This window comes from Coniophora puteana (assembly GCF_000271625.1).
Source record: "Coniophora puteana RWD-64-598 SS2 unplaced genomic scaffold CONPUscaffold_10, whole genome shotgun sequence".
NCBI lineage: Eukaryota > Fungi > Basidiomycota > Agaricomycetes > Boletales > Coniophoraceae > Coniophora > Coniophora puteana.
In genome coordinates, this window is record NW_006913062.1 from 1,420,717 (window position 1) to 1,447,124 (window position 26,408).

The 26,408-nt window shown below is 53.6% G+C and overlaps 7 protein-coding genes across 7 annotated transcripts; 2 read left to right on the top strand and 5 right to left on the bottom strand.

The window, feature by feature from the left end:
* Window positions 1-2,513: 2,513 nt before the first annotated feature.
* CONPUDRAFT_156545 (uncharacterized protein) lies at window positions 2,514-3,573 on the top strand (the record flags this gene model as incomplete). Its single annotated transcript, XM_007773390.1, has 2 exons — window positions 2,514-2,711; window positions 2,764-3,573. 2 exons carry the CDS (start codon window positions 2,514-2,516, stop codon window positions 3,571-3,573), a joined length of 1,008 nt encoding a protein of 335 aa, XP_007771580.1.
* A 410-nt stretch (window positions 3,574-3,983) lies between these two features.
* Window positions 3,984-6,917, bottom strand: CONPUDRAFT_145744 (uncharacterized protein). The gene is made up of 16 exons (XM_007773391.1): window positions 6,681-6,917; window positions 6,421-6,617; window positions 6,219-6,351; window positions 6,105-6,167; window positions 5,994-6,050; window positions 5,871-5,943; window positions 5,515-5,821; window positions 5,430-5,454; window positions 5,276-5,364; window positions 5,128-5,211; window positions 5,024-5,065; window positions 4,934-4,954; window positions 4,629-4,882; window positions 4,388-4,579; window positions 4,242-4,333; window positions 3,984-4,176 (listed from the first exon to the last, which is right to left on the bottom strand). The coding sequence occupies exons 1-16, from the start codon at window positions 6,902-6,904 to the stop codon at window positions 4,002-4,004; spliced, it is 2,028 nt and encodes a 675-aa protein (XP_007771581.1). The 5' UTR covers window positions 6,905-6,917; the 3' UTR covers window positions 3,984-4,001.
* A 1,829-nt stretch (window positions 6,918-8,746) lies between these two features.
* On the bottom strand, window positions 8,747-9,804 carry CONPUDRAFT_83926 (uncharacterized protein; the record flags this gene model as incomplete). The annotated part of the gene is made up of 5 exons (XM_007773392.1): window positions 8,747-8,904; window positions 8,972-9,102; window positions 9,171-9,301; window positions 9,349-9,475; window positions 9,543-9,804. Coding segments are annotated over 4 exons (621 nt in total), but the record flags the coding sequence as incomplete, so codon positions are not given.
* Window positions 9,805-11,816: 2,012 nt separating this feature from the next.
* CONPUDRAFT_145746 (uncharacterized protein) lies at window positions 11,817-14,709 on the bottom strand (the record flags this gene model as incomplete). The annotated part of the gene is made up of 4 exons (XM_007773393.1): window positions 11,817-13,061; window positions 13,145-13,381; window positions 13,457-14,070; window positions 14,175-14,709. The coding sequence occupies 4 exons, from the start codon at window positions 14,707-14,709 to the stop codon at window positions 12,354-12,356; spliced, it is 2,094 nt and encodes a 697-aa protein (XP_007771583.1). The 3' UTR covers window positions 11,817-12,353.
* Window positions 14,710-19,061: 4,352 nt separating this feature from the next.
* CONPUDRAFT_75210 (uncharacterized protein) lies at window positions 19,062-19,896 on the top strand (the record flags this gene model as incomplete). The annotated part of the gene is made up of 4 exons (XM_007772985.1): window positions 19,062-19,207; window positions 19,263-19,288; window positions 19,325-19,389; window positions 19,513-19,896. The coding sequence occupies 4 exons, from the start codon at window positions 19,062-19,064 to the stop codon at window positions 19,894-19,896; spliced, it is 621 nt and encodes a 206-aa protein (XP_007771175.1).
* Window positions 19,897-20,193: 297 nt separating this feature from the next.
* CONPUDRAFT_128240 (sterol esterase) lies at window positions 20,194-22,373 on the bottom strand (the record flags this gene model as incomplete). The annotated part of the gene is made up of 5 exons (XM_007773394.1): window positions 20,194-21,449; window positions 21,513-21,582; window positions 21,641-21,706; window positions 21,757-21,880; window positions 21,936-22,373. 5 exons carry the CDS (start codon window positions 22,371-22,373, stop codon window positions 20,456-20,458), a joined length of 1,692 nt encoding a protein of 563 aa, XP_007771584.1. The 3' UTR covers window positions 20,194-20,455.
* Window positions 22,374-24,210: 1,837 nt separating this feature from the next.
* Window positions 24,211-26,146, bottom strand: CONPUDRAFT_128242 (DUF1769-domain-containing protein). The gene is made up of 5 exons (XM_007773395.1): window positions 25,889-26,146; window positions 25,581-25,686; window positions 25,220-25,332; window positions 24,747-25,111; window positions 24,211-24,675 (listed from the first exon to the last, which is right to left on the bottom strand). Exons 1-5 carry the CDS (start codon window positions 26,115-26,117, stop codon window positions 24,373-24,375), a joined length of 1,116 nt encoding a protein of 371 aa, XP_007771585.1. The 5' UTR covers window positions 26,118-26,146; the 3' UTR covers window positions 24,211-24,372.
* Between the last annotated feature and the right edge of the window lie 262 nt (window positions 26,147-26,408).

The following is a 26,408-nucleotide window of genomic DNA, read 5'->3' on the forward strand; positions in this document are numbered from 1 at the left end:
CCAGGGCCGAGCCGAAGCGGACTCAGCACGCTCGCCCGCTCTCGTTCGCGCTCCTGCTCCCGCCTTCGACCACGATGACCGAGCGACGCGCTCGACGCGCCCAACACGCGCTGCCGACGTCGACGTTGCGGACAGCCGACGCACGCCGACGCACGTCGCCTCAAGGAGCCTCAAGGAGGGCGACCAGCACCCACTAGCGCCGCGCTGCCGGAAGTACAGCAGCCTTCCTCGGCTCGACAAGCGACGCGCCAAGCCCGCGATCTGACACACGGAGGCACAACCTCCTCTCCCGCATGCGCAGAAGAGCGCGCGGAGCGCGACACAAGACACTCGGGAAGGACTCACCGGGCGCGTTGAGAGACGTCGAGGGCTGAGGAGGAGAATGAAGATTGAGAGGGCAAGGTGAGTGGTACCTTGCTGGATTTTGAGCACGAGCTCACGCATCGAGTTGAGAACACGAAGCAACAGCCTCTGGCTTGATCCGTCGCGGTTACGCGACGGCGTTTTCGAAGCACAGGGGATGTGACAGGTCAGTTCTCCAAGCGAGAACTGTCGTCCGCCCACTTCGCAGTGCCCGCAAATTATGCCCAGCCTCCCTCAATTCCCCGCCAAAATTGACTGCGAAGGGCTTCGCACACTGCAGGACGACAGTTTGGACCCTTAGAACGACAGTTTGACCCTGCGGATGACAGTTTCGGCGGCATTGCTGGGTGAGTCGTTTGCTTGCTTTCGAATCCCCTCCTGTTGCTATCACCCTGTCCCACCCAACGCATGTACCGAGCCTCCCATGCACTTGCTATGTAGTTTCTGCATACATGTGAGCAATACAGCAGCTCCAATACACCAACAAATCACACATAAGTTCGAAAAAAGCAGTAAGATCTGCTTATTTTCCGGTTTTAGGATATCTCAGCTAGTAGCAAAGTTTCTATTGATAAGTAACAAACTAGTAACAGAGAGCGGTTGCCCGCATGATAGCCTAACTATAACCTAGCTACAAAGATGGGAAGGGGCTGGGCGATCTCCAAGCTACGCGACCCGGGGGCGCGGGCACAAGCTCGCGAGCGAGCATGATCGAGCGTGATCCGGCGGTGACGAGCCCCTGAGCCGCGAAACCGTCGCCCGACGACGGTTTCGGCAACGGCCGCGCGGGAGGAGCGTGACGCGCGTGACGGCGAACCGTCGTTCTCCCGAGAGAAGTACTGAGCGGAGGCGGATGTTTGTCTTTGCAATTGGCCCTCAGGTTGATCGCGCTTTCCCACGAGCATCGACAAATGTGATTGCCCCTGTTTTCCAGACACGCGTACTTCAACCGTGCCTCTTGCCTTTCCTTGCGTCGTCGCGGCCTTTGCGAACTTGTCTATCTTCCGATCACCTCAAGATCTATATGGACACTTGGACTTCTCGAAGACTATAGGAAGAGAACTTGGAACAACAAACTGAAGCCGCGGTCTTGTGCTCGCTTCTTACCCAGATGACGAAATCCGTACCAGCCTCAAATGGCAGTCCACCACCTGGAATGTCAAGGTGTGCTACTTATTCAAGTTCATACTGGTGCCCTTCCAAGAACCTCCGTCGAATGCAGGTTGGCCACCCTTGAATTTGAATGAGCACCCTCATATAATGCTCATAGAAGAACCAGAGAGGAAGAGAATGGGGTTGGAGTGATTTAAATTGCACCACTCCGAGCGGCCTCCGTGCGGCAAGCTTCGACACTATCCTTTCTAAGTTGACTCACCTCTTCCTCTTGCACAACCTTGATATGGTCTATGATTCGAGGGTCTTCCCTATAACTACTCCACTGATCTGAACACAGATAGTACCTTGTCTCTGTCTTTAACTCTTACTCCCTTGGACGAGGCTCGCAATGCATCGCGCTCTACTCATCACTGAGGTTGTGCTCAACATCGCCCATTATGTCTCCTCCCAAAAGGATCTTTCATCCCTCGCTCAAACGTGTAGATCCATGAGCGAGCCAGCCCTTGACGCGAGGTGGTCGGAGCAGAGCAACATAGCCTCTCTGCTACTATGTATGCCCAGAGACCTTATCAACATCAAGCGCGACGCACGTACTCAGAAGCTGGCGAGTGTTGTCTTCATAGCACAAGCAAGCGTCGATTTGACGTCTCACGCACCGTTAGATCTGGACCTTTGAACGCAAGCTCACTGCTGAAGACTGGACCACGTTTCTAAAGTATTCCAGTCGCATCATCACTCTTCATGGAGTCGTGAGACATGGGCGTACTGTGTTTCAAGGGCACGATGTCGTGGTCTACGACAAGATCGACGCCACGATATTCAAGGCGCTGTGTACACCACCGGCGCCACACCATCCGGTTCTATTCCCAAAGCTGCAGAATCTGACCCTGACTCACGGTGATACGATAGTTCGCGACGTTTCTCTCCTTCGAGTCCTGCTCGGCCCATCCATTACCTCGCTTTACGTTTCTACAGACCGAGTGGATAAACAAATGCTGAAAATTGCATCCTTGGCCGGCCGGCAGTGTCCCTTGATGACCCGGTTCGACTGGGAGGGAACGTCAAACAAGGATGCCATTCTCTTACCTCATGTCGTGAGCGCCTTCTCCGATTGTGTTCATGCATGGGGCAGTCTCGAGTACCTGACCTGCCCCGTCCTCGACAATGGCGCCGTACGGCATCTTTCGTCCTTAAAATCCTTTGAGAAGCTCTCGACCACTCTTAGCAGCGCAGTATCCAAAAAAGCAAAAAAAATTGCCAGGAGCGTTTCCTGCGCTCAGGCAGCTCACACTGTTCAGCCCGCCTCATCATTCTCTATCGACCATCACAAACTTCATCAAACTTATTGAGATCGCACCCACTGGCGTCCAGCTCATTGCAGACACCGCCTCCGCATCTGCACTCGCAGACCTTCTACAGACGCTGTCAACACAGTGCGATGCGATCAAGTTAAACACGCTATATATCTCCGAACACGGCTTAACCGATCAGTCGCCGCAGACAGCGGGAGGTCGCTTGGAACTAACCCGCACGACGCTCGAACCAGCGTTCAAGTTCAAAAACTTAACTATGGTCCAGCTCAACACCACTCGAGAAGTCTTGCTGGACGACGCAGCCCTCATAGATATAGCGGACGCGTGGCCGAAGCTCATAGCCCTCGGTATCAACCCGCAGTTTGCATGGCGAGTCCGTCCTCGTGTTACCCTACGCGGCCTGCGTGCATTCCTAGCTCGCCTTCCCAGCCTCAAGGTCCTCGATATTGCATTCGATGCGACGATCCCCTTTAGCTCCGGTCACGGTATATCCGAGGATATTAACATGGTTTATGATCCTAAGCCGCTTTGCTCGCTCAACTTGCTCAACTCGTGGATCGACGAGGCAAACATAGTTGAGGTAGCGAATTTCTTCAGCTGCATCTCGTTTCCGGACCTTCGGGATTTCGGAGCTTGGGCCTTCGGAGTGGCAATGGTCGAGGGAAGGATCAACGTGGAGGATATTATGAATGCAGGGAGCCAGCAGAAGCTATGGATGCGTGTTCGAGAGAGGATCAACGCTCAGCGTCGCAGCAGGGGTCTAGTGGAAGTATCGGAGTGATGTATATTAGTATGATTCCTTTCTCTGTCCTGACATTGCACGGCTGATTCATGTTGCTGACTTCCTCACTGGCATGTGTTTGCTTTCAAAGGTGTTGGTCATATTTTATCCCCGTCCTAGAAGATGATAACACTGATTCTAACGCCTGCCAGACCAACATCTCAATCTCAAAATAGTGCTAGAACCCGTCATAGTAAGTAGTACTGCACGCCATGAATAGCTTGGCGCGTATTTGTTGTAGCACTCTTCCTGGATCTCGCTAAAAGTTCTGTTGCAATGTTTTGGACATGGAAAGCATATGTTGCATTTACAGATACACGTCGAGATTAAGGTAAATACAACTGCAACATGGCGTGGTGCGTAACGACTCGAGTTTACATTTCAGCAACACCGATCATCTGATCCATCCTAGCAACGGACTGGTTCGACTAACGCAGAAGCAAGCTAAGGATGCCCCTGTTGTGTGATCCGTAGAGAATGGATGTGGTTCCGTAAACGACAAGGCAGAACGTGAGCCCAAGAACTACTGCTAGGGAAATAATATCATATCTGTCACCCGCTTGATACGCTTCGGTAATAAACGCAACAGAGAAGAAGACGAGGCTGATTTAAGAGGGCGAAGCAGTTAATTAATCATGCTTTAAGGCTTTACCTGCAAAGTCGCTTACCTCCACATGAGAAGCGCGTAAGGCAAGCTGTAAACTACGGCTAAACGCTCAAGCCCCCGCTTATGAGAGTGCATTTTCTTCAAAAATGAGGCCTGAAAGAAAAAAGGATTGAGTATGCTTCTGATGAAGTTCTTCAGTTTACCTACCACAGCTCCGACATCCTTATGACCCTCACTTTGATGAAAGCGAACTAGGAATGTGCCGAGTACAATACTTCCAACGCTGGTTGTTAGCGACCAGTAGCTTGCAATCTGGGTGAATGACTTTTGGCCATTGTCCCCGTTGTCCACGCTTTGGATGGAAAGAAAGCCGACATTCGCACCCAACAATACCGTGGCCTGGAAATCGTAAGGCATCAATCCGAAGAACAGTATATCACTTGCTTACAAGAAGGTTAAAGTCTTGGAGCTGCATGTGCAGACGTGTGATAAACTCTCTCCATGTGTACCTATTCGCTATCTTGTTCAGATAGATGTCATGCAGAGTGCTGACATATGCCTTGGGTGCTCGAAACAAAAACCATGATCCCAGCTCCATCCATAATGACGGATAGTAGTCCCAGCCCAAGATCCATCCGTACACATCTTCATCATAGAGCCGCGCATTGGTTGTTCCGTGAAAGTTCATGAATTGATTGTATGCTGGTAACTTCAACGTTACTCGTTCTCTTGCAAGATAAGATAGATGCTCACTGATATTATGCATAATACGACCTTTCAGTATGGGCCGTGTCTCAGATATAAGCATTTACAGGGCTCGAATGTGGTTCGTAAACTGCTTACCAATGGCACATACTGCACGGGATTCCTGTCTCGTTGCACCTACTGAAGTGCATACATTGTCAGAAGAGAACCAGAACAATAAGGCAAAGCGAGGCATGCTAAACCTTTGATATCATCGATTACTGATAAGTACGTGTCTATATCATGGACGTTTAAGAGATGTCCTATAGTATCCGTGGATGTATAATCTTGGAAGTTTCAAACAAGAATTTGGTTAGCGTAGCTTACCGCGAAGGGATAAATAAAACTCACTGCATTTGGCAAATATCATGGTGCTCTTAGCGTCGTCCAGAATGTTGTCATTGATCTCGCAGGCTACAGGATACATCATGCAATGCTTCCTTTGTTTTTAAGGCGTCTCATTAGTCTGCATCAAGTTAAGCCATAGAACTTGGAGAAGACAAACCAGTAGTACGCAGCTATTCCTAAACCTGTTATAATTTGAGTTAGCTTGAAGCAATCCATAAACATATGAACAATCCGCGACAAACGTTTATGAGACATATCTCTTACACCTTCAAGGCCCCAGAGGAGAGAGTTAACGTCGTGTATCCAGAATAAACTCTGTCCTTCAGGGTTGACGAAATAGTAACAGATGTCCACATCATCTTCCGCTGAGTTCAGCTGAGGCTCAAGTACCAAGAGCGACTTGTTCTTTATGGCGTCGATCTGATACTCTTCAAGGTGATTGCTATGGTGGAGGAGTAACAGTTCAAGTTTGCTGCGGAAGTGGTTGGCATAAAATTCCACGTCTCCTTGAATATCATCATCGCACACGTTTACATCTGTAAACGTTCTCTACACATACGTCAGGGAGTCGTCGATCCCTGCGCGTGATATCACTCACAAGTGATTCATGGTAGTAGAAATTTGATCCTTCAGGGTGGTGAAGCATCTTCCAACCATCTGGAACTGGATTTCTTGCGGGTAATCAGATGAATGCAAAAAATAACAACAAGACGAAGCGCACGCTTGGAAATGCTGAGGAAAATATGCTGTCAAGCTGGGGATCAAAGGATCGGGAACCCTATCCGAGATGGAAATCATTTTCGGCACCATGTATAGATCTCAAGCAACCTACAGACCGAATGGACGGCGATATCGTTCCCAACGAGAAGGTACCATGTTACTGGCGTTTTCGTATCTTCACGATTTAGGTGTATAGTAGTATTTCGGCCATGAAAGCCGTACTTACTCAGCTCTGGCATCCCATGAGTCGTACCGCTTCAGCTCAGAAGGTGATATTGGTGAGAGTTTAAGCGTGTATTGTTCTTCTATCTCAGTGTTAACACGGGACGGAGGTTCAGCTATGAGGCCCCCCGTGTGTCCTGGGAGGGATGGATCTCAGTAATCGTCCTTGTCAGGATAAAGTCATGTTCAACGACTGCCCAAGTTACCTCCAGTTGCAGAACGCCCGCTGCGTAGCGACGGAGTATTGTAGGGGTTTCCAGTCAACGAATACCTAATTCCGAGCCTATCATGGGTCGATCGAGAATCATCGTCATGTCCAGATTGGCGGCCTGAATGGGAAATCTCTGTAAGAGGCAGCGGAGGAGTAGTAGGTTGCATGTTTAGGCTATTCCGGTCTATTACACTGGGATGGATTGCGCTTAAGCTCCAAACAGATACAAAGATCAGACTATGCAGCACTGCGTACCTCAGAGGGCCTGGTAATGAGTCGGGAAGCGTCATAGCAGCTCCATCGACACGAATCTCTGAAGTTAGTTTCCATGTACGGTCAGCTGGCGGCCCTTGCGGAGGCCCTTTGAGTCGAGACAGGAAGGTCAACAGGGAGATAAATTTGCTGATGAGTCGGCTGAGGGTTACAGAGAACTTCCAAGAACGAAGCTGCTTCAGAGCGTGACAAAGGAGCTGAAACATGATGAGGTTCCGGCTGCGGGGCGTCAAGCGAGAAGGAGAGGAAGGACCGGTGTGAATATCGCGGCTCAGTGCCTTATCAAGCGCCCGATCTTTTTTGTGCAGAGACGTGATCATCATTTCCAAAACGCACATAGCTACCACACACTCGTGCTAAAGATATAACTGAATTAAATAAATTGATGAATAAGGGTACAACTAGGTGTTTACGTGCGGGTGCTTTAGTAGCAACTAGCAGGCCACATGCCAATAGTTACCCTTATAAATTATTCGTAATATTGATCGTCGATATTTTATTTCCAGCCTTAGTGCAATTAGCCTAGCTTCAGATGTGTAGCAAGTTTAGGACATGACCATTAGACATTTTACGATATCAAACAATAATACACGCGAATTATTTGTGACTTACAGGTACACAAAAAAATGTCAGTGGCGAGAGGAGGAGCTGTTTCTGTGACCTATGTCTCGCTCCAGTGTCAACCGTCCTAGAGCCGCTACGTAAAAACACGTCTCCAGACGCCTACGAATTCAGCTTCTTCTGGATACCCTGCAAGAACTGAATCGGCTGCACGTGGAAATCATCCGTCGTCACAATCAAAATATCCGTGTCATAAAACGACAACAGCTGCTTCGCCCCATCATACGTCGGCCACTGCACATCCGCGAAACACGCTCTTCGCGCCCGTCGAGTACCCGCCCTGCGGTACATTAGGGTCCAGGTTGTACGCAAAGTTGATCAGCGGGTCGGTCCCCGCGAAATCGGTGTTGTTGAGGTTATAAAACTCCTGCAGGTCGGACTCGTGGAACGAGCCCACGCCGGGCACGTACTTGTTCCTCCGCCAGATCCACGACCACGTCTTCTGCGTCTGACTCAGCGCATCCAGCGCGAGCCTGCGCGGCGCGTGGAACAACACTCCCGAAAACGTTTTGAGAACGTAAACACCGCAGCTGAGGGCTTGTTATCTTCGTATTATTCGTGTTGAGAGATAATCGTTCCAACGTTGTGCTGAACCAAAGTCAGTTTCATGACACCAAAGTAATGTCAACCGATCTACCTTCAGAATCCCAAACTGGAGGCATGTCAATACCATCCATTCATATCGCAGACACCCAGCACCTTTACCGACCTCGTCGTCCCAGTCTTTAGCACTCCACTCCACTCGGACTCACAACGCATCAAACCACCTCTCGTCCTTCCCTCTTGTACACCCCGCCGCCCTTCACCACAAAGGCAAGACTCCAGCCTCAACGTCCCTCCGAGATCGCCCACCACATCACCCTCCGTCGCCACCACATCAGCTGCCCATCCCCTCTCCAGCACCCCAAACGGCACCTCGTTCGCCCCCACATCCACCTCACTCTCCTCCACCTCCCCTACCTGGGCAAGCCGCTCGCGTCCCGCAGCTCCTTCCCAGTGCATCGACCGCACGGCCTCCCACGCACCGCGCGTCGCCGAACGCAGCGCGTCCGCCCACGACAAACCGAGACGGTGGCGAAGCACGATCTCGCGTGCGTCTGCACCATGCGCGAACGCGCCTGTATCCCCGCCCGCTGCGATCCTGTTCGGCGGCAAGCCCGCAGCAAGCGCATTGCGAAACGTGCGCCGGCCCTTTGTCTACGAGCCATCCGCCTTTCTGCCGCTGGGAGGCGCCGACGGGGTGGAAAGCGCTTCGTACACCGCAAGCGTGGGCATCCAGCGCGTGTGCGAGGAAGGGTCAGAGAGGAGGCGAACTGTCTCTCTTTCTTCTGGAGATAGGATCGGCGGGCCGCTGTCCGGCCCCGAGAATGAGGAGGCGAGGTCACACCCGTGGTCGATCGTGTCGACGCCGAGCGCGTGGGGATCATGGCTTTGAGCTTGGCGTCGTTGAATGTCGCGAGGGGCATCCGAGAGGCTGAGGGAACAGCAGCATGACGCGAGCGGAAGGAATATTGTTGAGGTTTTGAGATTTAAGGTTCGTCTGCACGATATGAATGAGTCGTGAGATTGGTTCACCTGGATAGATCTGGTACCAAGTGCCCCACTGAGCACATAATTTTCGGGAGGAAAATGAGAGGATATGCTGGACAGACCTTGATCCAATCTGCACCTGCACCAATATGTCATCTGACGGCCTTGACGCATTCATCGACCCCGTCTGCAACCTCTGCGCCTGCCACCCCGTCCACACCGTTCTGGTTCACGTAGAGCGAGATTTTTGGCCCTTTGATAAAAGTGTGAGCTACTCCCAGACAGATGGGGATGGTCCGCGAGAGGAGCAAAAGAGCGCACCATAAGCACCGGTGGGGACGATAGCACTGTTCGCACATAAGTATCGTGCGCCAGGGATAAGCGCGTCGGGTCCTGAGAGGGCGTTGCGCAGGGTGAAGTCAGCGTCGCCTGCATCTTCTGTGCCGAGGTCACTGCATTCAGATTAGCTTACTGACCAGCGTTGGATGCAGTCACTCACCGAACAGTTGTATATCCCGCCATGAGCGTCTTGCGCGCATTGACTGTCGCGCGAATTGTCCGCTCAGCGAGACTCCATTTCGTTACTTGGTCGTCCCATGACACCTCCGAATACGGATGCAAGAAGACTTGGTGCCGATGAGTACAAGAGTTAACATCGTGGCTATTTGCGAGTCGCGACTGAGCACGGCTCACGATGCACATGCGCGTCCACGAGCCCCAGTAAGACCGTCTGCTTCATGCAGTCGATGTTCTCGCCGCCAGCCTGGGCATGCGCGCTCACGAGGGCCTCCACAGCAGGGATGGACTTGTAGACGCCGACCTGCTGGACGAGGCCCGAGGACTTGTTGATGACGACGATGCCTGTGCGCGGATCGAAGAACTTTCTCGCCCAGGCCTGGCAGACTTGGTCCGGCCCAGATATCACATCGGTGCCCTCAACCGATGTGGGCCGGGGCTCTGGGTAGAGAAGATGGAATGGAAGAGATGTGCAGAGTCGCTGGTTGACAGCTGCTCGATGAGAACCAGCTCTCTCGACGTCACGACGACGACGGTGGCACACACGAAAGGCGCCCACGGCTGCCCGCGGCCCGACGCGAGGCCGTCTCCGCACAGAGCGGGGGCGGGCCAGGCACCGGGAGTCTCCGAGCTTCCGCTTATTGGGCGGAATAGCTCGGCAAATCCATCTTAAACTTGTTGCGCCCCCGTCTACGCTTCTGTATGAACCCACCTTCTCTTCTGCGCGGTTAAACGCACGCAATGCTCATCATCACACTTGTTACGCATCCCCGAAACCTCCAGAACTCAGAGACGCCGTCTACGAACGCCGCATCGATGAGAACATCTCTTCGGCAACGCAGTGTACAATTTGTAGTTGCTGTGATGGCCGCCAGCACACTCGAGCGAAGATCCCCAGAAGCGAGCGAGTGGCACTTGGTTCACCCGTTCGTTTCATTCTGTGACGAGAGACGCTTGTACAATGACATACAACACATGAATGAACGTGCAACATATGCATATGAATTCTTCGCATCAACGGCCATCCGGTCCACACGTTCCCGAATTCCAACTCCACCCCTTGGATTCCCGCTCGCAACTTCCTGTAAAGACCTTCAAGCTACAAAACAAGAAAGAAGAACATTCCGCATCAAAAGAATAAAAACCTAACCTTGTCCCACTTTATATTCTTATCCTGCGCCGTATGTTCGTGCCCGGAAGTCGTCACCATTGCCCGATCACCGTGCCAGCTGGGCATCAGCACAGCGGCGCAATACGTTGAGTTCTGAGCTTACAGCACCCAACGCACCAGAGAAGCACTGATAAACGGGGTGCGCGAATCCGCCGCCGCCGCCGCCGCCGACGTGAAGGTAGACCTTATCGATTATCGCTCGGCTGCGCGTCCCGAACAGTTTTCTACATACGATGTGGCGTTGCGGAACTGTACCCTGCTCGCAGGTCTAGGCCAGCGCTTGCACCGTCTCCTTCACAATCCTAACCTTTTTTATGACCAGCCGTGGCCACGGCAAAATTTGCTCAACCCCGTGCACAACAACGTGACACTGAGCGCTAAGCAGGGACTCGCTCGTGTCGGCTGCCAAGCCATCGCCCATCGCCGTCCTCGCATGGTGGCGGCGGAGGCACAACACCCACTCCCGCGAGACGACAAGACGGGGACCACCATTTCCTCATGTCCCCAACGATGCATCGCGTCCAAATGCACTCCACGTTTCCTTCGAATCCCTTCTCTTACCTTTGATCACACTAGACGCATCATAATTACAGCAGCAATATACACATAGCGGCAACGACAACACCAGTAACTGCCCACTGAACACCGGACACCGCCACGAGCTGCCAGTGACACGCGCACCGCCGTGTCACCGAGAGCCCGTCGGCCGGTCACGGTCTCATCCCGGCGTTGCAACAACGGTAATAACATCATCTCTGCAACTTGAACTGACCCGCGGCACGGCGTACATACGAGCGCACGTTCCCGGGGCGCACACCATCCATTGAGGCGTAACTGCCGTGCTACCAGGGTATATATAGACTAGCGGAGGCTTCTAATCTGAAGCTCAGGCTGGGCGGTTCACAGTCTGGACCTGAGCTGCAGTTTAGATTCAGGAAAACGGTGCTTTGCACGCTAGTGCCATTCACGAGCATCATGCATCATCATCATCGTTGACCCCCTATGTCCGAGTCCGAAAGCGGTTTTCAAGGGACACACGCCCATGGGACCTTCCCTGGGCCTGAAACGCATTGTGCTACTGAGGATCTTTGAACGACGGAGCCAATGCAAAACTTGGCAAGTTCTCGCCCGGAGAAAGAAAGTCTACTACCGCCGGCCGCACAAGCGAACGGTGGTGTCTTCAAGCTTCAAGCTTCAAGCTCAAGCTAAGTAGCAGGCACGTTCACGCGCCATACGAAAAGAAGTGACACAATTGTGTATATTACGCCTCCGGCTTGTACGATGCGAGGATACATGAGATTATAACAATGCGCGAGATCGAGTGCGGTAGATGTGAGAAGATGCTGCATGTCCGGTGGTGCAATGCGTGGTATGATGCGAGACTATGTACGGGCGGTGTCGACAAAACAAAGCAGATGAGGTGAGATGGGGTGAGATGAGGTGAGATGAGATGTGCATGTGCCGCGGCCAGAAGCGATGAGATAGTTGCAACAAACAAAGAGACAGAAGAGAAGAAACGCGACACACGGGTGTGAAAGTCGAATAGGGAGCGGCGGAAGAGTGATGTCGCGGGTAATAAAGAAGAGTGCTACAATGCGAGCGAAAAGAAACATAGCGTACGTTGTAAAGTCAATGCACGGTGTTGGGCCGTTTCGATAATGTCCAAGGCCAGAATATTTGAAGTCTAGGGGTAGTGTAGATCGTAGCGTCGCGTCGCGTCGTGTACCGAAGCCGAGATATCCAAGTGTTCGTGTTTGAAATGTCGAGGACATCGAAATCGTGTTTTGAACCCGAAGCTGTCGAGCTGAGGATCCTCCTCACTCCCCGTCCCGCCGACTCATCACCACCGCGCCCTCCCACCCAGGCACCCTCGGATCGCCGCCCGTCACGCTCCGCCACGTCCCCACAAAGTTGCGCCCTCCAACGACGTACCCCGTAAACACCCACCAGCCAATACCGTTCTCGTTGTGATGCGCGTCCGTCGGCTCCCCCGCGTTCGCGACGAGCGGCGCGCCCCCGGGAAGGCGCAGGATCGCGACGAGCCCGTCCCACGTGCGCACACGGCCGAGGAAGCGATAGTGGTTCCACGCGAGCCCGTGCGCGAGGTCGGTCTCGCCCGAAAAGACGATGTCCTGCACGCCGTCGCACCGCCGCCTGACGCAGTACTCCTCGCTCGCCTCGCTGCCGTCCGTCATCTCCACGTCTGCTTCTTCTCCTGCCGCTTGCCGCCGTCCGAGGCCGACGCTCTCGTACATCATCTCGATCGTCGCGTCCACGGCCATGCCCTCGTCGCCCGAGCTCATCGACTCGTCCTCCCATTGCCCATCCTGTTCGTCGCTCGCAGGCTGTCCTCCCATGCCCTGGTCCTGGATATACTCCTCATCGTGCTCCCGCTCGATGATTACATCGTCCCCAGAGCGCTCCAAACACCCACGACACGTCGCCTTGTCGTGCACAGATGGCCTCCCAGGATCATAGTGCGCGTACGTGTGCGGCTGTCCATGCGACATGATCGTCATGGTGTGCTGTCGATAACAAGAAGGGTTTGAGTACGCTGAATGGCAGAGAGGGCTGCAGGGGGGCGAAGCGACGAGGGAGAAAAGCGCACCTGCGAGTCCACCCAGCTCCTCGTCCCAGGCAGCCATCCCCTCCACAGACTGGTGTCGATCCCATTTGCAGCACCAAAGGTGTACCCGGGTGCAAGCGGGTCGGCCGGGTCGATCGAGTGGTGCTCGCGCAGACGCATGAACACGGGCGAGGCGGCACACATCGGGTTGAGCTCCGAGAAGCCGGCGGGCATGGTGGGCGTAACGAGGAGATTTCTGAACCCGGTTTCTTCTGGCATCTAGGATAATGTGAGAAGTCAGTGCACGAGTCAAAGATAGAGGATAGTTGGGTAGAGAGAGGAAAGAGGACGCACCAGAAGTCGCCCTTGCCACAACCCCCGCATAAGACCATACGAATAATGCGTCCTCGTAATGCTCGGCTTTGAAAACATGTCCGTGCAGTCCACCGCCCTCCACCAGTCATCGTCCCAGCGTACGCTCGGCCCATTTTGCAAGCCATCCTCGCCGTCGTACCACTCGCCCCGCTCCACTAGTCTCGCGTGCTTGTTCTCGGTCAGCTCGCGTACATCGGCCTGCGTCGGACCCTGCCTCCGGTTGGCGATGGCCTCAGCGCGGTTGAGCGGGAGGTGAGGTGGCACGCCGAGGGGCACGACCTCGCGCCTTGAGAACCAGATGAGCTTGGCGGCCGTGCTCGCGAGCGGAGCACACAGTTCGCGTGCATGGCGGTCGAAATGTGGGACCTCGGCGACGTTTCGCTGGGCATACGACGGATACGCGCCGTGCGCTGTGATGATCGAGTGCGGGATCGCAGAGGGCGGGGTGTTTGCCGAGGTGGGCGAGGGGAGCGGGAGAGTGGCGTGGTGGGCGGGGGCGTAGGCGTGTGCATAGCGGAAGGGGAGGTTGACCAGGGGCAGGAGGAGGTTCGCGAGCTCGCCTCGGGCGGTTGTGGGTTCTGCCGACAAGCGATCTGTGGGTGCAGTGCGTGAGGATGGGGATGGAGATGCGAGGGGAAACGGGGATAAGTCAGCTCGTGACATCATTCTCGGAAAGTGGGGAAGCGAGGAGGCGTACCGGGGGTGCTGGTGAACCACATCACCCAGAGCGCGAGCGATATCGCCTCGTCCTCCCTCGGCCAGCCCGTCTGAGCCAGGCGGTCATTGGCAAGGCGGCCTCTGACGAACCTGTCGACGAGATCGGGTGCGCCTGCCCACTCGAGCTGGGCGATGTTCCGCCCGTCGTTCTCGAGGCACATGATGTATGCTTGCCATAACGCGTTGACGAACTGGTTCTTATTGCCGGTACCGCCGCTACGGAAGAAAGAGAGAGCTTGCGAGTAGTGCTTGAGCTGGTCGGCGAGGTATGGGGCGTGCGAGCCGTGTGGACCGAGACGGCGGGCAGAAGCGGCGGGGTCAAACTGAGTGCGGAATATGCGGGCAAAGAGGGAGGAGGAAGAGGTGAGGGTGGCGTGGGTGTGCTTGCAGGTGAGGAAGAGAGGGACGAGGGCGGAGGGCGGGCCGAGGGGGTCGAGAGCGACGAGGTGGACGGCGATCTCCGTGAGAAGTTCGTGGGGAAAGCGGTGCAGGATGGAGGGTTGGGTGGATGTCATCGCGTGTATGGACGGAATGGAATGGCAGACTAGGAGGGGAGGGTTGATATACTGGAGAACTGCGACAAGTTTAGTTGAAGAGGAGCTGAAAGCGGAAACACCGTCTGCACTGTTTGATGTGAGGGCAGATCGGCGAGGAAGAGAGCGGTGGGATATGCTGGTATATATAAACTAGGTCATCCATTATAATGTGCGGCGTTCCAGCACGGCGAAGCAACTCAGCAGGCAGACGGAGGGACATAAGAGAAGGCGACAGGCAACCCCCTGCACAAAACAGGAACGAACCAATCACCAATCTCCGGCTCGGCCGTAATTCAATCTTGATTTCCTCCTATGAATCTCTGCTTCAGCTCTGCTTCAACCTCCTAGCGCGGTCTCTTCCTTCTTACAGCCCTTCTCCCCTGCCGATCACTCCGATCCAGTCATCCTCGCAAACCGAACCCTCCTGCCCATCCAAGTCCGGTTCCTCGCCCAGCACCTGCCCACAACCGAGTGAACCGAGCCGATCTCAGATTCATCTCACTTTCTCCCCACGCCTCCCTCGCCTTGGTTTGGTTGACCCCCCGTACCATCACTAAATGGGGGGATGAATGATAAGCAAATGACCTTGACCGACATCACAGATCATGACAAACATACACTGGGGAAATGGTGAGACTCCGACATTAGTAGCATGTAAAGTCCATTTTGAACATGCAGGAAAGATCACGGGGATATGAGCATAGCAAAGAATCTATTATTTACTCGAAGGGGCATGCTATCATTAGTAGATACGGCATGATAATAACATATGGGTACTCACGTCGATCAGAATTCACGATCTACTCTAAGCGCCATGTTACCATCGGCAGAGCCCACATGATAACAACATACGGGTACTCACAGCTATTAGAACTCACAATAGGTGCATTATAACGAATTGCGATCACGACGAGGTTTCCAATACCAAGAAATTCGTTGCAAATAATACAGTATGTTCTACAACAGACATTACGGTATACGAGAGAATTTATTGAGACTAGCGTCCGCAAAGGATGAGTATGAGGCGATATACGAGAGCAGTGACAAATTAAAGAGAGGGAAGGAGTGAACGTTTCCATTGGGACAAAGCAGGTGGACACGCTGGTGTCTTGCGTGTAGTCCGCAGGCTGCCAGGAAGAAAAAGGGCGGCTAGGGTTGGGGCAAAAAGTGACGTGCGCGTCAGCGCGGAGGTGCGGAGGTGTAGTGGGGGCGTCTGAATGAGTGTCTGAACGATCCTCACCATAGAACCGTGTGATTTGATTGATCTGTTCTTCCCCCGCATCGTCCCCCGACTAGTGAAGCTTGAAGGCCTAGTAAGCTCGTCAGCTAAGGATCAACTGACTGAGACGGTGACACAGACGACTTACCCTCGGACGCTTGTGGCATAAGTGAGTGAGGGACGTCACCGCGCTGGGTCGGGTATATAAGGCCAGCATTCCATATCTCTCTGCTTCTCTTCTCCCGTATCTCCCGTTTCCGTCATGCTTCTCTGCAACTCCACTGCGCTTCTCCCGAAGCGCCCGACATGACACCGTGACATTGAGCGGGGATTCCAATAGACTCATTTGAACCTTTCATGACTCGGAGTCAATGTCTACTTTTGCGGTGAGCGTCCTTCTGTGAGTCGGCAGATATCGATTGTTATGCTTCTTGTCCGGTGGCTCCAGAATGATTCGACATACAATTAAGGTTTTTAAGAACGACAATTACCTCGTGTTACCTTCCACTCCCTTGGAACATCGCAATACTAGGATTTCATTGATCCTGCCACTGTTATTAGAGGTGCCCGCTTAATCCCAGCATTCGAGTATGAGCAGACACCTGGTTCATCAATCCCTTGACATATATGATGTCTTCACATTGGGCCGAAGAACCCCGATTCAGTGAGCGAATGGTTATTCCATTATGTGAACATATACGTGTTTATCCGAACATTAATGTACTTTACTAATGACTTATTCCTTAAATTCGTTGATAGGGACATGCTCATGCAGTTTTGAGGCGGTGGCATTGCCCACAACTTACAGACCGGCACCAAAAACTTCTAGCATTGACTTTGAGGCCAAGGAACGCGACCTAGCCAATGACCACAGCAGTGATGAGGGAGAGCAAAGTGAGGAGTCTGAGGAACTCACAGATGACAGCCGCAGCGGAGATGGCAGCGACGAGGATGAGGCTGAGATGGATACTGCAGAGCAGGCGGATGAGGGAGACTTCTTGGGTAAGGATGAAGCGCTCGCTGACGAGGCTGGCTTTGATGCAATATTGTAGAGGTCATTCTTTTACTGCTCAGTGTGCTTCAGTTAGTAGCTAACCGGTTTATGAGCAGTCTCCTATAATCGAGTGATCATGTTGCTTTCGAAATGAGATCTGGATTGTTATGCTCCAACATATCGCGAGTGATATTACCTTGAATTTCGGTCCACAGTAAGCTCACAATCAAATGGTACTTAATGGTAAGATCCCTATGATATGATATTCTACTATATTCCATTCTCAGATCGTGGACTGATGCTTAACCAGTGTTGAATCATCGCCATTTACGGTCATACATGATTCTATCAACGGTCATTTTATAATACTGATAACCTCGTTTATGCTCCGGAATTTTTCCCCCGATTTAGTGATGACGCGTATCGCATCAGCGCCTCTCCCGTTCGGTATTGTGGCGGTGAGCGACAAACTTTACCCCAGCCAATTCCCCGCCTCCGTTCTCCGCCATTCCGTCCCCTCTATGTCAAGATCTTTATCAAACATTTTCCTCGTGTTCACCGTGCGGACGCTACCAATGCCGTACGAGGCACAAAGGAACGTTTGATAATAATGCAATGATATCTCTACGAATAAACGGCTCACTCATTGTTCTTGCTTCGAGGCGTTCTATTTTCCATCTCAGCCCACCAACCGGCGCCACCCGTACACGCACCGTCTCTCTTGACTCTTAACCCGAACATTCGAATCAAATCGAGCCAATCATCTCCCTGGCTCTCCCACTCTCGCGGCGCTAGACGCCGGTTTCTTGATCGTGCGCGTTTCATGAAAAAAGAACTTGACACTTTGGCTGACAGCACGAAAAACGCGACAAGCACATACGTAAATAAGTTAACGCAGACCCTTACAACGAGCCAGCTGCTCGATTCCGCTCGACCAGATGCACCTACTGCGTGCGTTCGCTTCTACCTCCATCGCGCGACTGCCTGACCATGACCAACCTACGCATCACGGGCACACAGGTAAGCGAGAGCACAATGGCAACTTGTGAACTTGCCACTGACCGTCTGGCACCGACACAGGGCCCCACGCGGACTCGCTCGTGGCCTCTCCGCTCGCGATCTCACGAGCCCACGCACGCTTCTCTGCCATTTCGCGCGCGACCGGCCCATCTCCTTCTTGTTTTGTATCCTTTTTCCTTTTTCCGACTTGGCTCAGAGAGGCACGTTTGTAGCGCTCGGTCTCCCTAATGACGCCGTCTCTTTTGCACACCGATCCGCTCCCCCGAGGTTGGGCGAAAGCGCTCTGTCGGTGGCCATTGGTTGCGCTTTCATCACGAACCACAATAAATATGATGCGGCGAGTAGGCTCGCTCGATCATCCGCTTTCATCTTCTTCTCAGCTGGCTGGGCGTTTTGCAGCGCAACGTCGGCCTCAGCCTGTTTACAAGTAAAATGGGACCGCCAGCCCGGCTCGGCTCGCAAGTCCGCCCTGGTTGCTTTTGCGTCACTCGGTCTGTCTCGGTGGTGCTCCTGCTCCTTTGGCCCAAGCGCTTATCCGCGTACGTCTTCATCGCATTCATATCCAATAAGCTTAAGTTAAGTTAAGTTCATTCGTCAAGAAACGCGTTTGGCTTGCGAGCAACCGCGTTGCTAGATAACAAAGGTGCCCTGATAACACCCATGCATCAGTCATCCAAGGATCAGTTGACCTCGCCGACGGTCCATTGAACGTTCATTCCTGAACGTCTGAGCGTCTGAATGGCTGAAGATGGGTCTGCTTACCGTGACCCATGTACTTATCAGCCGCCCGCCGGGTTTCGGCTCTGCCTCAACAGCAGTCGCAATCGCCTAACGGCCTCCAACAATAATCTCGGGGTCGGAGATGGCTGACCAAGCAGCCTGTGCCTGGAGCGCTCGCTCACTGGCAGCGGTAGTCTGCCGTTTGCTGCCGGCACGAACCGTCGTCGCAAGGTGCAACCTCCGCCTCTCGTTTCCGCTCTAACGATACTCCAGCGGTAAGCAGCTGATCTCGATCAACTCTGCGGTTCCTCTGCGTTCGTCGGCCCATTAATAGTCCTCTTTCTCTTTGATACGGTAACATCGCACACTGCACGTTACATGGCATCTCAAACACAGACGCGAACACAAAATAGCCGCCGAAAGTCTACGGCGTCAACAAAAACGATTCGAGATTCCCGCCCTGTGCGCACAGCATCTCCCAAAGCGGCTCGACGCATGCGTCCTCCTCGGACACACTACGCACGGTAAGCCGCATACGTAGGATCGACAGACCGCGGCGCCTCCCGTGCTCTATACAAGGCAAGTCGAACACCGCCGCGGTGCTGGTGAGCGACGACCACCCCTTTTTTCGTTTCGGGCAGGCGAGCCCATCAACACAGACGAGTCCATAAGCATCGCCGGCGTTCTCACCGGGCTCCGGGCGCGGGTACGTGCATACGTGAGCATCTTCTGCTATGGGACCATCATCGCATCAGCTAGGCGTATTCAGCTTCTTTGTGTTTTTTCTTTCTTTTTTTCTTTCTTTTTCGTCGATTTCATCTTACTTCAGTGGGTCGAGCTGAAGCGCCAGACAGACCCAAAGATCGGACTATGCAGCGCTGCGTACCTCAAAGGGCCCGGTGATGACTCGGGGGGCATCATGGCAGCTCCGTCGACACGAGTCTCTGGTGTTAGTTTCCATGTACGGTCAGCCGGCGGCCTTTGCACAGGCGGTTTGAGTCGAGACAGGAAGGTCAACAGTGAGAGAAGTTTGCTGAGAGTTACAGACAGAGAACTCCTAAGTACGAAGCTGCTTCAGAGCCTGACAGAGGAGCTGAAACATGATGAGGTTCCGACTGCGTGGCGTGAAGCGAGAAGGAGAGGAAGGACCGGTGTGAATATCTCGACTCAGTGCCTTATCAAGCGTCCGATATTTTTTGTGCAGAGACGGTGATCATCATTTCCAAATTACGCACAATAGCTACTACGCCCTCGTGCTAAAGATATCGCTGAATTAAATACTATCCCCGGCGTGCCTTTGGTAAGCAGACTTGATTCATTTTTCCAGGTCAATATTGGTGACTAAGAGTACAACTAGGTGTTTACGTGGATGCTTTAGTAGCAACTAGTAGGCCACATGCCAATCTTTACCCTCATACATTATTCGTAATATTTATCAATGAAATGAAAACATTTAATATGGTGATTATTTCCAGCTTTAGTGCTATTAGCCTAGCTTCAGTTGAGGTTGGAATCATTTCGGTGTAGCAAGTTTAGAATATGACCACTAGATATTTTTAGATATCAAATAATAATACAAAAGAATGTCAGTGGCGAGAGGAGTATTGTATGCGATAATATTCAAGAGTCCGACATGCAGCAATAGCTAATAGGCAACGAATGTATGCAACGCAATATCGCAGTCCCATACAGAGGAGTCGTTTCTGTGACCTATGTCTCGCCCCAGTGTCAACCGTCCTAGAGCCGCTATGTAAAAACACGTCTCTAGGCGCCTACGAATTCAACTTCTTCTGGATACCCTGCAAGAACTGAATCGGCTGCACGCGGAAATCGTCCGTCGTGATATTCAAAATCTCCGTGTCATAGAACGACAACAGCTGCTTCGCCCCATCATACGTCGGCCACTGCACATCCGCCAGTACGCTCTTCGCGCCCGTCGCGTACCCGCCCTGCGGCACATTGGGGTCCAGGTTATACGCAAAGTTGAGCAGCGCGTCGGTCCCCGCGAAATCCGTGTTATTGAGGTTATAGAACTCCTGCAGGTCGGACTCGTGGAACGAGCCCACCCCGGGCACGTACTTGTTCCGCCGCCAGATCCACGACCACGTCTTCTGCGTCTGGCTCAGCGCGTCCAGCGCGAGCCGACGCGGCGCGTGGAAGTAGTAGTCGCCCTGGAACGACGATATGCGCTTGTACTCGGGCGTCAGCGCGTTCTGCGTGCCCATGTCGTACGGCGAGCCCAAGGCGGGGTCGGCCGGGTAGAGCGTCGCGAGCTGTGCGATGTCCGAGGCGGGCAGGGACGGGAAGAAAATCTCCTGGATGTACGTGCTGAACTCGGCGTCCGTCGTCACATTCAGATTGAACAGCGAGAACAGCGTGCCCTCGTCGTCGACGTCGCCCGTCATAATCGGCACGCGCGCGTACGCGCCGCTCGCAAGCGCCTGCTGCGCCGACTGCGTGAGGAACGTGCCGTCGACGAAGGCGTGCCACGACGTGTTGAGCGCGCGGTAGTCGAGAAGCGCGGGCGTCGCGAGCACCGCGTTGAGGATCGCGTCGTACGGCGCGTCACGGAGGCAGTCGAGCTTGTCGGCCGCGGAGGTGCAGTTCGTCTGTGCGACGATGAAGTCGAAGTTGTCCTGCCCGGTGGAGATGTCCTTGAGCGCGGAGGCCGTGCCGGACTCCATGACGGCGCCGTGGAAGAGGGGAGTTTGTGGGTTGTGTACCATCTGCAACATGCAGGAGATCGAGCCAGAGGATTGGCCCCAGCTAAGCGGATGACATGAGTATGATCAAAATGACGTGGATTGGAGGATATTGGAGAGAACGTACATGATGACACGGTTTGGATCACCACCGAAGGACGAGATGTACTTCTGTACCCATTGCAGAACAGCGTATTCTATACGGAGGCATGATGAAAATGAAAGCAACGAGGAAGCGAAACACAGATGACTTACGGTCCCAGAGACCAGCGTTACCAAGACCTGCAGCCTTTATTTCTGCACCACCGAGGAAACCAAAAGCTGGAACGATTTAAACCTCGAGAATATTGGGGAAGAACGAAAGAGCGCACCATTCATGCGGTAGTTGAATGATAGCTGGATGACGGGCTGACCAAGATCAAGCGAACGGCCAACAATATCGGTACCATTGGTTGAGGAAGCATCACCAGCCTCGAAAGCACCGCCGTAGATCCACTGGAGCACAATCAGCCCTTCTCTCGGCAGCAGCCAAAGATGAAATTCGACTCACCACAACAACAGGAAGCTTGGAGTCAGCAGTAGTGTTGGCTGGACGAACCAAGTTGAGGTAAAGACAGTCCTCAGATGTAGCGACGATGCCGTGAGGCTGGAGGACGGCAAGATATGGCAGGATACCGTTAAGGCCAGGGTTAGTCGGGAAGCTGCCATTCGGTGCGAGCACAGGCTGTTGCGGGCACCCGTTCTTGAACGCGGTCGCATTCTGCACACCCGACATCTTGGCTGGCGCATGCGGGAGAGCGAAGCGGAGCTTGCCAACGGGGGGCTGCGCGAACGGGATACCGTAGAAGGACTCGGTATCTTGAACCGAGCTGAAGCCCTGGAAGGTGGCATAGTCGAGTGAGACAGTGGGCGGACCGTCACGCCTCCAGATGGAGGCTCCGATTGCGGCGGACACGAATGGAAGGAGCGCGCTGATTGAGGCGCGCATTGGAGGGTAGACCGAGTGGGTAGGAAATGGGCCAAGGAGAGTGGGGGGCGAAGGTCACCTAAGGTTATCCGATCAGCCGGTTAGGCTTTATAGGACCTGGCTTGATATAGAGAAGTTTCTTCGCAGTAGTTGAGTGCTGTGTGGTGGTGACATCAAGGAACGAGCCAAGACCAAATGAATTGGGCGCGTCTCTGCCATAGCCCTGCGTTGAAGTCTGGTGAAGCGTCCGACATCGCGACGTCGCTTTGATGAACGGATGAATAGCCCCAGTTGCTGCATCCTCCTCGAGACGCAGTGACAAGTGCACGCGATCGGTACCACCGCCATCCCTAGGGCGAGGGAGAGAGGCTGGCTCGAACGTCATGTTTGAGAATGCCGGAGATAGTTGCGGCAGTTGCGGCACGCCAATTAAAGTCGACGAATTTGGAAGGGATAAGGTTTAGGTCCACGAGCAGAGTTGGTCACCTGGTGAATACAAAGTACATATGCATCTGATAGCTGCATCCCCATTGAATACTCGTCTGTGTTTCGGGTTTCATCTCGGTCCCGGGTGAAATCGGTAGGAACTTGGATGTGTTTGCGAGGGTGGCGATGAATGAAGCTGGAGTGATGGAGGCGGTGAGATGGAATGATGCGACCATGCTCACAACACCCAAATACGATCGAGGCAGCGCAGAAATTCGATTGGTCATTTTGTTTCCCACGCTATCTTTCAGCCACCTTCATGCCATCTGCAGTTCACAGCGAACGCGTACTTGTCTCTTCGCGTTGACCTACTCTCTCAATGGCTACTCCGAGACTGTAAATGTCTCTGGGAAGGTGAAGAGGCCGATGTACCCAGACACTCTTGCTCGATTGATCTTTGTCGTCTCACAACAGACTCGGAAGACTGGGCACCAGGCAGCGCCGCAGGAACAGGTTCAATACTTTACCCTCATCCACCATCATGCATCACGGATCGAACGGATGGTGGATTGCAACTAGATGAGCCCCGGAGATGCTCGGTCCCGCCTGGTATTGCAGCATATTGCCTTGATATTGCCTCGGATGTCATAGGGTGCCTCCTGGCGCCACTAAAGACAGGTATCAGCGCCCGTCCTTCACTCGACACACAGTTTCCGGACATATAGGGACAGATGAAGTGCCAGCCCGTGAGCATATACTAACTGCTCTAAATTGTGATGAGCCAGCCGCCTGATTCTATGTAGGTCCGCGTGGATAACGTTTCGAGCCTATCTCGTTAACGTCGAGCTGACACAGCCGACTCTATCATGATATCTACAATCTCGCCCACATGTTTTCCTCGAAGCCATGCGCAAGTTGTCAGCACTCACATGGATGCTCGCGCTGAAGAGGAATCACTGATCCTCAGCAACGTTAGCTGTCAATTAGCTGTCTTACTACGTGCTCATGTTCCAAACTCTTCGCCACCGCTAAAAGGTTTCATCAGCACTCTTTCGTATGCGTTTCATCCCTTCGCCTTTCACTACGCACACATCTCCTCATAATGTATTTCCTATCATTATAGGTCCATGGCTTCATCGATCCCGCTTAAAGGGTCATGACGCTGGCCCACGTCCGAAACGAGGCCATCCAGGCACTGACAGGTGTTTGTGGCCTGACCGCTCGTATGTGGGTCCATGTATGCACTATACGCAACGAATGCATTACAACCCGTACTGGTAACACGTCAATGTATTGCCCTTGATGCAGGGTTTCTCGTTCGCCATGAACGTACTCATATATCTCTTTAGCAGTACTCTCGACGCGGTGAGCGCGAAGTTGTCCCCGAGAAACCCGCTATTCGTTCGTTCGCAGTATCGCTAACATTATGATCGTCATCATCACAAAGTAAAGTACATCCCTAAAAGTCAACCAGAGTCCGTCCATCCAAAAAGTGCTACACGCATCTACATACAACTAAAGGTCCACACCTGCTCAAAAAAACACCAGCGTCCACAAATCGTACAACATCTCCCTCCACACACCCTCCCCACCCTCAATCCACACCCGCGACATCATCCCGCTCCTCCGTCCTACCCACACCCTCCCCCTCATCACCGTCGTCCGCAAGCTCAAAGCTCACACACCAAAACACCCGCCCATACGCCGTCTCCCCCTCGCCCAGGTTCTCCGCCGCCGACGCCGGCGTACCAACGCGCCCGCGCTCGCAGCACACGAAGCGCACCGGATGACGATCCCAGAAGCGCATGAGGTCGAACGAGATCCCGCCGGGCAGGCGCAGCGTGAGCGAGGGCGCGAACTCGAGGTAGCCGTAGCAGAAGTCGAGCGTCAGTTCGTCCTAGAACAGGTCGGTGTGCGTTGTCAGAAGCGGCTGCGGAAAAGGAGGAGAGGAGAGGTGGAGATACATACATCAGGTCCAAACACAATGTCCTTCCTCCGTTTCACATTGCTAAAATGCGCCCGGCGCTCGCTCGCGTTCTTGAGCTTCAGCTCTCCCCCCGGCCCCGCTGACCCTTTTCCGCTCTTGTGCTTCAGCTTCGCGACCTTGCTCTTCACCGCCGACGCTTTGCTCGCCACAGACGCTTTACTGGCCGCAGATGCTTTGCTCAACACCGACGCGAGCGACGACGAGGACGAGGCCGCCGACGAGCCGGCACTGCTACCGCTGGTAGTGCTTCCGCTGGAGGATGGATTCGAGGTGAGCGCGAGGTGCAGCTGTGATGCGTCATCTACGACGCTCTCCTTCGGCGGAAACACCTCCGTCATACTCCGAGCTTCAACTTCTGAGCTGAACGTTGAGCTAGCGCGGGAAGAGATCGAAGCAACGGGAAGACTCGAGGACGACGCAGATGGGTCGCCAGTAGACTCGACATCGTCATTACCCACATCGTCGAGCCGTCGATGCGCAAGATGCGGCATCGTCGATACGAGCGGGGACAACGCCCACGGGCGCGGCGTGGATACGAGATCATGCGAGAGTGTTGGGTCGATGTAGCTGCACACGCGTTGGGAGAAGTATCAGAGATAGGGGTTCCGGGTTGGGCGGGGATGCGTGGGACATGAACCCATGCGGGGTGGGATCGTCAGGATAAACAGACGCGGTACCCCACATGCGAAGGGCCAAAAATAACATCATGGCGATGACGACGAGCAACCGTCAAAAGATGGACAAAGGTCGTGAAACAAAGAAGGAATTGTCAGCGACGGCCTCGACAAATGCAACAAACTTGTAAAGAGACGCACCTCATGAACTTCAGAGCGGCACCAGAGCCCCAGGGAAGTTTGAGGGGCTTATCAAAGACATTGCCAAACAGGACATCGTCTGCGGAGTGGGGTTGGAGGAACCTGCCTGTGGATGACAAGAGGGACGTGTCAGTATCGCACGATGTCCAATAGACGCGTTTCAAGAACGCTATGGGTGCGTCTGTGCATGCGTGTTGCTAGCAACTGGAAGCATTACACCGCAAGACCAGGCAACAGGGATTCCCCTGCGCGAGCACGCCTATTCTGCATATCCAGGACATGGCACAAAGCCAGAAAGTACCACCCACCTCGAACCTGTATACTCCACGTAACACCCTTCCTATCCTCCCTCTCGAAGTACTCGCACCCCTTGCCAGTAGAAACATCATTTGGTGGCTGGAACCCCTTGATATAAACAGCAACAGCGCCGTCAAATGCGTCGGATGCGATGGGGTGCGACGAGCCCGAGTTGACGAGGTGCGTTATGGGCTGGAGGGAGTCGGGGTTGGGCCCAGCGAGAACGCGGAAGTGACACATTGGGAGCGCAAGCTAATAAGACTGGGGATTCTCGGAGAGAGATATGGAGATTTGAAAGGAGACGAGGTGTCTTGTAGTTGGACGATAAAGGGGGGGAAATGAAGAGCTTAGAGATAATTAACTGGACTGGGATCCTGCCGTATTGAGTGAGGTGATTATTGTCGTACGACGAGACTGACTGCGCAGCCGTTGGGTCGCGTTTTAGATATAAACAAGAAGAGAGAGAAGATGAGGCGTTTTCCCGAGGTTGCCAGTACCGTCGGGGGAGGAAGAGAGAGGGTGTGAGAGGAT

Bases quoted from the DNA above. Each gene is read 5' to 3' on its own strand.
- CONPUDRAFT_128242 (XM_007773395.1), bottom strand. From the start codon at position 26,117: ATGTGTCACTTCCGCGTTCTCGCTGGGCCCAACCCCGACTCCCTCCAG. The intron at 25,687-25,888 runs GTGGGTGGTACT...TGTCATCCACAG, and splicing joins GTGGAGTATACAGGTTCGAG to GCAGGTTCCTCCAACCCCAC. The intron at 24,676-24,746 runs GTATGTATCTCC...GACCTGTTCTAG, and splicing joins ACATTGTGTTTGGACCTGAT to GACGAACTGACGCTCGACTT.
- CONPUDRAFT_145744 (XM_007773391.1), bottom strand. From the start codon at position 6,904: ATGTTTCAGCTCCTTTGTCACGCTCTGAAGCAGCTTCGTTCTTGGAAG. The intron at 4,883-4,933 runs GTGAGCATCTAT...TGAAGTTACCAG, and splicing joins TCGTATTATGCATAATATCA to CATACAATCAATTCATGAAC. The intron at 4,334-4,387 runs GTAGGTAAACTG...TTTTTCTTTCAG, and splicing joins ATAAGGATGTCGGAGCTGTG to GCCTCATTTTTGAAGAAAAT.